The 12,142-nt window shown below is 33.8% G+C and overlaps 1 protein-coding gene across 1 annotated transcript in view; it reads right to left on the reverse strand.

The window, feature by feature from the left end:
* Nucleotides 1–344: 344 nt before the first annotated feature.
* The window catches only part of SYT10 (synaptotagmin 10), a 68,405-nt gene continuing 56,607 nt past the window's right edge, over nucleotides 345–12,142 (reverse strand). The window contains exons 5-7 of the mRNA XM_050750082.1: nucleotides 11,709–11,880; nucleotides 9,169–9,298; nucleotides 345–6,329 (exon numbers count right to left, since the gene is read on the reverse strand). Coding sequence (XP_050606039.1) covers nucleotides 6,258–6,329; nucleotides 9,169–9,298; nucleotides 11,709–11,880 — 374 coding nt within the window. The 3' untranslated portion in view covers nucleotides 345–6,257. The remainder of the gene's footprint in view (nucleotides 6,330–9,168; nucleotides 9,299–11,708; nucleotides 11,881–12,142) is intronic.

Here is a 12,142-nt window from a genome sequence, read left to right on the forward strand (position 1 = left end):
TTTCTAGGGGCTTGGGATTTTTTTTGGAAGGTAAAACAAATTTAGCTAATGTGTGTAAATGGCATTTACGGCTTTTAACACTTGACTCATGATTGTTTCATTGCTTCTTAGTGGAAATAATAAAAAATTTAAATGAATAATTTTGTGATAAAAATGACATATATTGCAGAAGACCTTTAACATATATTCAGTGCCTGAATTATTGGATTATTGATAAACATATCATTCTGCACTACTAATGAATGCCACAAATAATGTCTATTAGAGAAAACCTTAATAATATAAAGGTCACAAAATTAAATCTGGAAAATATATTTTCTATAAACACAGACAAAGATAATTTATAATCACTTTATTTCTTTTGCAAAGTACATATGAAACAGAGTAAAATTATATTTCAAATGCTTTCCATTTTCTTTTACAAAAGTAATCATAAACTGTATACTTCATAAGAGCTTTGAGGTTTAATTGTTACATAATTCATCTGAACCTGACAAATATAGTCACACATTCTAAAGAAGACATTGTAAAAATACTGCATTGTGTAACATCTTTTAAAGGTGGTTGCAAAAAATTTGTTCTAAGTAATACAATTATATGCTGTCAAGTTTCACAAATGACTGTTTACAATGTACAAAAGCCAGAAACACGAATTTCAAAAGATTTTAACATTTCTGTTCTATAATACGGAAATCAAATACTGATTTGAACAATGGCCAAGTATCAAATCACAAAATTCAGCTGAAAAGTCACCTAACGAACAAGGACTAAAGGTACAAAAAATCAGATATAATGGATCCAAATAATTTGATGTTATAAGTGAAATGACGGATTTTAGTGGTTCCTGGCAGTTTAGAATAATTGATAATTGGCAACATCTTGGACTATTCGTTAGTGGACTCATCACATTTACAATGTGAGGCAGTTCTTTTCGACTTTGACTTCTTCATCCTGAAATAAAGGTTTCGCTTCATTGTCCATAATTTCTCCATATTTTGCAGGTGAACCCGATCACTTCTTTCAGTCGGAAAGGTCAATAACAAGCTACTGTGAATGACACCTTTTGGGCTGGACATTTTGTCAATAAAACAAACTATAAATGCAAATATTTTGTATATTAGAGTTGGTCTACCTGTTTATTTATACAGTGATAAAATTTATGAAGCTATTCACACTGGAGATTACTATGTTGTTTAAGTGGAAAACTTCCAGGGTATTTTTAAAGAAAAACAAAAATTACAATGAAACTCACAAAATGATCTATATAAATATAAATAGAACAAATCATGCAATTTTTATACAGAATAATTCAATGACCAGTTTGTAAATAACCTAGGGATTATAGGTTGTTTTGGGTCCACAAACTTTATTCTATGGAAAAATCATAGCCAAATATAATTCATATATTGATGCTCAGATTAGGAAAATTAAACAAAAAATTTTGAAAGGGTTGATGAAATAAACAGCTAATGCATTAACCTTCCAACATTGAGATTTATTTCTCTTAACACTTTTGGCTTATATCTATAATATTCATTAATATCTAATAAATTATTTTTGAGGGAACAAAAACGTGAAATTGAATAACTGAAATCCACTACCCTGTGCAGTAAATAAGGGGATCTGTATACATACAACCGATTACACTTACAGCGAAATTTCAGGAGAAAATGGCTTACTTTTACTCTCTGGTGACAAGATCAGGCATAACTTTGCTTTTTGGAGAGGGTTCTCATGGTCCAGGTGAGTTTAGAAGAAATTATTGTCAGTTTGAGATAAAAATATTTCCATACAAATGTATCTATCAATAGCAAGTCATTTCTAGTGTCGCAGTATAGTATCATCCTAATCAATTCCTCCAGGCAGGAGTGTATTTAAATCATTTCAGGCATGAAAAAGGCTACCCTTTCTCTTAAACATTGTCTACTTATTTTTCAGTCACCACTTTTAGTATTCAAAATGTTTGCATTCAATAAACTGTTAAGTCCCACTTCCACTTCAGCCTTTAATTGAGTGCTTTATTTTTTTAAGTCTCTGTAGCATGATGTCATGCCACCAAATTATACCCTGGTTTCTTATGTTCAAGATGAACAGGGTGAGAGGGAAAATAACTTTTTACTTTGATGAGAAGACACTTGAACTGAGTATTAATTAACTGCCACTGTTCAAATACACATCTTTTTGGTTAACTGTTAATGGTAGATGACAACTAATTACTAATACATCTTTTATTAAATTACCATTCACTTTAACTAACAGAATATTGAGTACATATATAGAAGTCTTTTAATAAAACATAAAATTCTTACCTAAAAGGGTATCACTGAATAATGTATTGGAAACAACATTTAGTTTAATTAACTGTTTCTCATAGAAAATACAAGCTCATTCTTTTCTTTGAAATAACGGGTCTTTACAGCAGGTTCAGATGAATGGTATCCTGACCCATGTCACTGAGTTAACAATTAAATGCTCTGTCATAGGTTTTTTGGGAACAATGTTAAATTATATACATTTCTCTAAAAGTTAAAACACACACCTCTTTTGATTTTGCATCTCAATATCATATTTCCATATGCTTTAGCTTCTTTTCTCAACTGTCATGTAATTATTTTACTTTCATTCTTTGAATCATGTCTCATTGACAGCAATATATTTTTAGCCTAAAGTTTATAAAAATTTAGATCAAGTAGAGTACCTCAAAACAACCAGAGCAGCTTCAAAAACAAGTGAAGAAAACTCTGCATTTTCTTTTTATTTAGTAGAGGTCAAATGACGCTCTCAAATCCTTAACAACTCCGGGTATTCTTTATTATCAGGCAATTAAATTACCTGGTAAGTATTACAACTAAGGTGGCAAAAAAAATATCAGACTAAATTCTATAAAAATATACATTCTTAAATAATTTCAAGTACTCTTTTTGAGGAGCTAAAGAAATTACCACATGTTCAATGTTAAGATTTTGTGTCCCTTTATTTGTAATAGTCTTTGGCTCTTTTGGTAACTGATCCTCAAATAAGGTATATTTTGTTTTATGGATAGTGAAAGTTGACCACAGGGTTGGAAGTCTGGCTTTTTCAATTTTTAGTAATTAATCATTAAATGAATTCTTTAGGAGATTGATACCTCTATATTGAGTTGCAAAAATTTATAATAATAAACATCAGAGGAGAATAAACACAGTTGGGAATGTCAATGAAATGTCACCACCAAATAGGTTCAAATATATTTGCTTTTATTTATCAAAAACCTGAGTCAGTATTGATCAGTTGTGATCTCCCTGCAGTAACTACAACGTGCACACACTTCCCAAAACTGCATAAGAAAGTGAGTGCTTGGCTCTGCTTTCCTGTCTTTATTCCCCTAGCACTAGTCTTAATGATACTTGTTGCTGAACTGTGAATATATTCAATATGGAAATGTTTACATGTTAAATGAAGTATCAGAAACACAGGGTTGGCCTGACAAAAACAATTGTTGGGAAAAATATTATTAGGAAACCAGTGTGAAGAAAACAATGTTTTGAGTTTTATGAAAAGATATACTCCACAAACATGAATGTTCTTTTCATATTCAATTTCCTCATCCCCGTGATTGCCTGGTGAATCACGTAAAAACAACAACACATCCCTCCCCTAAAACTAAAAAGAATATCAGTGTTGTTATGCTAATGAATCAACCCTTACTCTTTTTTTCCCTAGACTTATATTTGGTAAGTCCCTGAAGAAGTCCCTGAAATTAGATATTCATTATATACCTGAACTGCAACTTCATAATGTGTCAGTACTGTCATTAAAATGTGATGTCCCACACAAATGAGAGGAGATTTGTAATATCAACCTTATTTTAAATACTGAAACTAAAAATATTTCATCTTCACTTACAAGCAGAAAGATGGTAAGTTATGTGTATATGAATGTGTGGGCTGTAGAGAGTGAGGGTGTGTTGTATTAAAAGTGTTAGGATTACATTTTAATAATATGAACTGTCATTTTTAACAATCATGCCTTATTAATCTGAGCATAAACCTACCTCCTGAATTACATGAAAGATCAGTTGTGGTGAATTTCCTCTTCTTAATCTCTTTCTCAGGATTAACACATATCCTTGCATGATGAGTTTATTCTAACTTCAAGGAAACATTTAAAAAATTATTTTAAAAACTTATTTTAATCTACAATTCCCATATTAGAGTCTTCTGATTGGCCAATGGGTTCGATTTTTTCATCACAAGCATTGGCTTTTTCTCCTTAGGAAGTAAAGAAAAGCGAGTTTCTAAGAATCAACAAAAAGTCCTTCAAATATGTTTTTGGGTGAAAAGAATTATACTCACTTAGGAAATGTAATTGTTAATTTACTTTAAGCTTCAGTTATATCTAGTAATAAAACAATTGTCTCTAAAAATGTCATTCTATTAATAGTATAACTTTGTCTTCCCATTTGAAAAGTTTTATTTCCCAATAAAACAAATAATTTCAAAATGCAAGTGTCATCTTTCATTTTACCTATAGCAAATAATCCTTTTAGGCTTGACAAGGTAGCCAAGTGTTTCCAAACAGCTTTCTTCTATTATTTTAAATGAGAAAATGTTAGCTAGGTGTACCTGTTTTCCCTTAGGGTGGTATAAGCATTCTTGAAAAATCTGAGGCAGAACTATGTTTGCCTTTAAAATGTTAATGTGCAAAATATTTACCTCTTAATTAATAGGAATGCCATCACTACAAGAGATGTCAACAAAATGTTAATGCTTTTAAAACTTTTTTTAATATTTAGAAACAATGGGATTTTACAAAAATAAAAATTTCATAACCGCTGATAAAATTTTCTCATCCAGGTAAATATGTTTTTATTTTCTTGCCTTTTTAAAAAAAACCATCAATTTTGAAATAAGCTTGAAATATATACTATCCACACCACACATCTCAAAAGTAAGGTTGGGGTAATTTCGTATAGATACTTTCCAACAGGGCCTGAAAATGGGACAAAATATGTTGACCTGATTTAAAAGAAAGTTCTGTTTTGTAAAAACATTTGCATAGTTTTTACATGTAGTGGCCTGAACCTTGATCCTTATGAAGGCAAATGCCTTTCATGCAAGGACTGGAGGCCTGGGCTTTTAGAATTAATGTGTTTATTATTATGAAGCGTTGAAGGTGTATTATTAATATTTATGGTATATTTCTATATTTTGCTGAAAATAAATCATCTTTTCTTTATGAAAGTACCCAATTCCAATGATTAGCTTCTGACTGGGTTTAAGAGTCACCATTACCGTGTACAATCTAAACGATGATGAACACAGACAGTGTCGTTGTTCCTTTGGCGTCTGTTAGTATGGTCTATCCGAAATACAGGATCCATATGATAGCTTCGAGTCACAAAAAATACATGTCACAGTACTTGAGAACCTTACAAACACTTAAAAAATGAACTTCTGATTCTGTTCACTTAGAAATACTAATGCTACATTTGAGGTGAAGATTATTAGAATTAAAAAAATATCAGTTAAACAGTGCAACAGATATTTGAGCTAATGTTACAGTAAAACAGTATAAAATGGTAGCCACAGTGGCTCAGCCTCCATTTTTCAGCCAATAAGCATTACTTCTTAAATTTATATTCAAAATGATTCTTTAAATTTACAGCTTTGTCTGTGTGTTTTAAAGAACAAGCTTGAGAGACAAAGTTTTGAGTTTAGCAGAGCCAAACCTCACCAAGAAAGTAATTTTCTGGGAATGTAAGAAAGTATTATCAGATAAGTAACATTAATTTGATTGTGCAAGGATTTGTTGTGTAAGTTAAGTTCAAAATCTCCTTTTAAGTTTATATAGAACCACATGCACAATTAGAAATGAACCCAGTATAACAAAATCAAACCCATACATATGTGACATCTGCTACTTTATACAATAGCAGCATAAACTATATTTAATTTTAGATAAATATGAACTGTTTAAAAAACCATTTCTTTGCTTATGTAAAGAATTACAACATAGTAAAACACTCTGTGCTAACAGGCATTTGACGCGAAGGATAAAATGCCTTATGTAACTAAGGACTATATGTATTCAAGTAAAATGTATTGATGTTCAAAGTTAAAAAATCAACAATAAAAGTAAATAAAAAAGTGCACATCAAGTTCGTTGATTACTATGGATATATTTTAAATGAGGAAATCAAACCTTCCACTTTTTTTTTCTGATTCAATGAGCACATGATCCTAGGTTCTTAATATCATGGTCTTATTTTGGAGGCATTATGGTGTGGAAGGTGGTTTAGGAGAAGGGCAGGATCCTTGACTATCAAAACTGGTCGCCCGGCCAGGTAACTGAAAGACAATAATTTCATAACATATGATCTAGTACAGAAACAGAATACAGTGGTTAATCATTGCTCCCTTTTAGTAGTGAATATTCAACCATAATATGTGAATCTCTGAAGAAAAAAAATACATAACTCCCTTTGCCCTTCAGAACTTACCTTCTCTGCTACCATGAAGGGACATGGATGTCTCATAGAACGTAGGCAGAGCATGGTACACAGACGTACATGGAGCAGCCCTGTGTAGACAACTATTTACAACTGCAGAATAATTTCAAATTTTACAACAGGGTTTTAGCTTTTTTTCTACAAAAAATAAATGGTTTACTTTAGTAAAGTAAAGCCCGGCTAATTTTCGTATTTTTAGTAGAGACAGGGTTTCACCATGTTGGCCAGGCTGGTTTACTTTAGTGAGGGGCAATTTCTAGGAAAGAGCAGTAAGAGACTAAACACAAGAGAACTGAAGTAAACACAAGATACTGCATTCCACTTGCTCTAAGGCAGGAGGTGATCATGCGGGCAGTTAATGAGATGAGAACTGCATTTGGCAGATGGGAGCCCCAAGTGACAGAGATACTTTCGCACAATCCTTCAATGCCTATGTGTATTTAAAAAGTTTAATTACAACAAAATGAATGATTATCTAGATAAAAGGAACCCGATTTTCTTTTTCTTTTCTTTTTTTTTTTTGAGATGGAGTCTTACTCTTGTCGCCCAGGCTGGAGTGCAGTGGTGTATCTTGGCTCACTGCAACCTCTGCCTCCTTGGTTTAAGTGATTCTCCTGTGCCAGCATCCCAAGTAGCTTGGATTACAGGCACCTGACACCAAGCCTGGTTAATTTTTGTATTTTTAGTACAGACGGGGTTTCACCATGTTGGCCAGGCTGGTCTTGAACTCCTGACCTCAAGCGATCCACCCGCCTTGGCCTCCCAAAGTGCTGGGATTACAGGCATGAGCCACCGCGACGGTGGAGGAACCCGATTTTCTACATGATACTTTAGTCTTTGTTGTACCAATGGACACAACTCTCAAATAACTCTTCCCTTCTCATATTTATGCCTTCTGTGACAACAACATATATAATTACATACTTATTTTTCTTATAATGCACAATCCAGCTAGTTCTTAGGTCCCTAGTCCATATATTCTGTTTGACCAATGAATATAGAAACAGGGGTTAAAAGGAGCTATTTTGCTGGAGAATGTATATTTACACAATCTTGTTCTCAATAACTATCTGGGATCTTTTTCTGATGACTATATTGTAGCTTATCTTCCTGTATATTCTATTATGACAAAAAAAGTGTCCACACACTCCCAAACACAAATATGTGCCTATTACAGAATCCCCCTTCATCAGAGAAATGTAAAGCTGCTTATTAAGCACTAATAAATAATTACTATGCCTTGGTCATAAAGCACCTTTCTCTCATTCCTTAAGAGTTCTTGCTCACATTATCTCATTTCTCTCTATCTCTAATTTTGTGAAACATGGAGAAGTGTAGTTGGGGGCGGAGTAAACAGCCTGCTCAGAAGTAGACAGCCAGAGAAACAAAATTAGAATCCACCTCTCCACTCAGAGTGAGTTCCTGCCCAACATGGCTTTACTCTCCTTTTTAGATTTTTAGAATTAATGTTCACTTTTCACACGAAAAGATGAGAATCAGGAAAAGAATACTAATCATACAATAAGCAGTAAAGTGTACTTTAGGCAACATTCACCGTTTGAAACAAATAACTTTCTAAGATGTGAGCTACTCAGAGAAGACACGTCTACACTTATGAAGTTCTAGGGGAAAACACCAAGTGACTGGGTATCTCTCTGTGTGTGTGTGTGTGTGTGTGTGTGTGTAGATGCATTTGTGTGTGTGTGTGTCTATCTTTTATGATTTATACTGAATTATGAAGTCAGATAAAGACTTGACACATTCACATATAAACAGATACTGACGACGACAGTTCACCTGTGTGAACATGCAATGCTCATTCGGTGTTCATCCTATTTCCCTTACAATGGCCTTAGTAACACAGCCGGGGTCGCGTTTTTTTTGTGACCAAACTGAGATTAGAACCTGGTCCCACTGATACTTAGTCAATTATACTGCACAGTCTCTCCCATTCAATCCAGTCCCTAGTGCTGGAACAGGAAGCACTAAGCACTTAATATTCAGCATTTCTTTAGTTTTACTCTGAGTTTACCACTATTTCAGAGTCAGAGCAGAAACACAGAGGGTAAAGCAACTTGCCTGAGGTTTTACAATAAGCAGTCACACAGCAGAGCCAAGCCTTGAACTCGACTAAACTGACACCTCAATATTTTTAAAACCTGTGGGCAGTTTTACTTCCTGATCAGAGTTGAGGGAGACATATCTTCCCCGTTACGCAGAAAAGTTATATTAGGTGACAGCACTTTTATTTAGGGATTGTGGAAAACTCTGGGTAAGGTGACTGTTTCTTACAGAAGAGAAGGACAAAAATGCAGTTTCCAGTTAGTAATAAACTTACTAGATTGCTCCAGCATTCACAGATGTAAGTTTTCAGACTATGCAAAAAAAACAAAACAAAAACAAAAACAAAAAAACAAAAAACAAAAAACAACTTGCAAATGGCTTACTGTCCAAAAGAATACGAAGCCCAGAAAATGTAGTGTTTTTTAAAATCCAAGAAGGCACACAGAACTTTGAATATTAAATGTTAGAGAATGTGGGACAAATGCAAGAACAATCTTTTCTATTTTTTTTAACCAGGATGAATACATAAAATATCAGATAAAGGTTAGCAGATAAATACTATGTAAGTAAAAGAGACAACAAAAAGAGCAGATGTAAGGAACTCACAAACTTACCTCCAGCAAGGGGTGCCAGTGTGTTATTGGTTTTCGATGATAGGCCAGCATTTCATTCCAGTGGTCTCGCCCAAGACCCTCAGCATCCAGTCCTGTTCTGCATACTCCTATGACCTCATTGTGTCCTACCCTATGATTTGTGGAATATTATACTTTCATTTCCAACATTCAAAGATAAAGGGAGCTTCATAAATCTTGGTAGAATTTTAAACATATGATTAAAACATTAGATTCTATAATTTTGCAGATTATACTACTTCAGACCGAAAGAAATCTCTTAAGTAAATCAACATTTACTAAACAGTATCAACATTCAAAAAATGAATGTGTATAAGAGGCACACACAAACCATTTCAGTGCTTTGTAGTTTAAGCACATTTCATCATAATAAAAATGGCATGAATGAGAAATACCAGTAGGTCTTTAGCTATATGAGTGTCTTTCTTGCAAACAGTCTTATTTAATATAAGTGATGTGAAGCAAATCTTGTTCTTTCCATGAGGCTTAATGTTTTATAACGATGTTTAGATTTCTCACCAAGAAATACAGTACCAATTTTCTTTAATTGGCTCTAAATGATATGTCAGTGTGTTACCACTTGTATTACAATTAAATAGGGCAGGATTATGTTCAGTTGCATGGCATGTGATTTATTTTTGCATAACAGAAAACATACTGGACAACATTTGTGTTTTCTATTCAGGTCCTGCTTTCACAGCAATGAATCAAGATGATAATAATGACAGTTAATATTTTTGAGAGCTTATTATGTGTCAGTGTTCTAAGTAGTTTAAATGTACTGACCCACTTAATTCTCCCACCATGACCATGAATATCATTATTATCATTCTCTCGTTTTACAAATAAACTAAATGCCCAGAAGGTTAGGAGCTGGCCTGACTTTACAACCTTAGTAAGAGGCAGAGACAGGAGCTGAATCAAATGAGCTGTTGACTGAAGAGCACATGTGGTTAAGCTGCTTCTTGAGAATGGAATGTCATTGGAAGGAGCTTTCAATTTTGACAGACATCTCCAAAGATACTTCTGAGATGATTTTAGAACAATTTCATTACTTTTTTCCCATCACTGATGTAGATATGTATATGTAGTATTATTTTCTTTAATATGAAATTCCCCGACAAGCATGTTTTTAGGTACAAAAATTTTGTCTTCCTGTGCATATCTTGTTAGCATCCATTTCCATAAAACTGCCCAAGTGACAAATGCTCAGTTGCATCTACCTGCACTTACTGCTGTGAGAAATCAACGGAGGTAACTGGCAAAGCAGAATGGGGCTCCTGACAAAAACATCTGCAGCTTTTTTAGGTTTGAAATTCCAACTACTTCAAGAGTTCTCTCTCTTTCTAAATAGTAGTCACAAGTGAACTTTTTAAAAATTATACATTTTTTAAAAATTATAATTTAAATTTTAAATTATAAATGTTCTAATAGATGGTGCTTGCAAATGTTATTTTTCAGTGTTTTTCCCCCTAGCTCTAAGCCAGAGCTGAGCACATTAATTTCTCTCAGTTATAGGGTCCTAGTGATGATACTATAAAATGGACACTTCGTGTTTGTTTGTGTGTTTTAGAACAAAATAAATGTACTAAGCTACTCTTTATGCGCTGATAATTTTGTAGGTTAAAAACATAAGCATTCATTTCCAAAAATTGTATAAATCTAAAAGGCAAAATAATAAGAGGAAGTATACAGTAAGGCCCAAATAAGAGACACAAACTGTTGATAGGACAAGAGTTCAGAGGAAGAAGAGGATTGGTCAACAAAGCAAGACTTACAGAGGTGCTGACATAAGCAAGGATGTGGGGTGTTGATGGGACAAGATACACGAAGCTGGAGGACAGTCCAGGCAATGGGGAGAGTGGGAGGGCAAAGGTAAGAGCTGCAGTGGGAAGGATCTTCAGAGCTGCATAGGGGAGGCTGCAATGTTTTCGTGAAAGCAGGAGTGACTCAAACTGTGTGATCTGGAAGCACTATCCATAAAGCAATGCTTTAAGATTAATGTGAAGCCATCAAAGCTGTATCCTTATGGCTACTATTCACTTGCCACTCTTATTCCTCATTGTTTACAGTTCTATAGGATGCTTAAGTTTTACAAATGGGAAAAGTGATTCTCAAAGTGATTATGTAACATGTCCTCTCATGCGGCTAGTTAATGAGAGAGCTCGGGTAAGCACCATGATATTCATATTCCAGCCTAGTTGGTAAAACAAATTCTGTTGATTATAATCTCTGTTGTTACTGTAAAAAGACTCCACAATAGTGCTTTCCTGAATATGTTCTATATCACTTCTGGACCCATTCTTTCACCAGTCCCAGGTGAATTTTAATTTAAAGATGACTTCTTTTGGAAATGAAAATCCAGAACTCTAACACAGAAAACAACGAATTTTGAAGGAATCAATATTCCCTCCTCCAATTTAAATTAAAACCGTTGTAGCAGTAAATGACCTGAAAAGCTGAGTTTGGCTTGTGCATGACTACACGTGGCTGCCGTTCAGTGAGTAGAGAGATACACATACCTATCGTAATCCATGACTGCAATGGAGAGGCTGACCTGGTCCACGTTCTCTGGAGGGATGTCAAAAATAATGGCCTCATTGTACACAGGGTTTAGAGTGTTTTTCTTTGTAGTTGTTTTCCTCTTTTTTAATCTTCGACCTTCACACATCAGCGACACTTTGACATAAGGATCTAGGAATAAGAAGATAACTTTATTAGAATAAAAGTAATAGTCCAAAGTATGAATAAAACTGCAGTTTATTTTTACTAAATAAGACATACAGTACTAAGGCCTATGTTAAGACCTTTAGTATTACCAATTTTAAATTTGTCTCCAAAAAAATAATAATTCTAGTAAGGTTAGTTTCTTTCAAAATGGTCTAGAGTAAGAAGATCAAAACTTGGGAAAGACTTAGCAACACTATACCTAGACAGATAGAGATCACAATAAGCA

Source organism: Macaca thibetana, chromosome 11 (assembly GCF_024542745.1).
Source record: "Macaca thibetana thibetana isolate TM-01 chromosome 11, ASM2454274v1, whole genome shotgun sequence".
NCBI classification, from domain to species: domain Eukaryota; kingdom Metazoa; phylum Chordata; class Mammalia; order Primates; family Cercopithecidae; genus Macaca; species Macaca thibetana.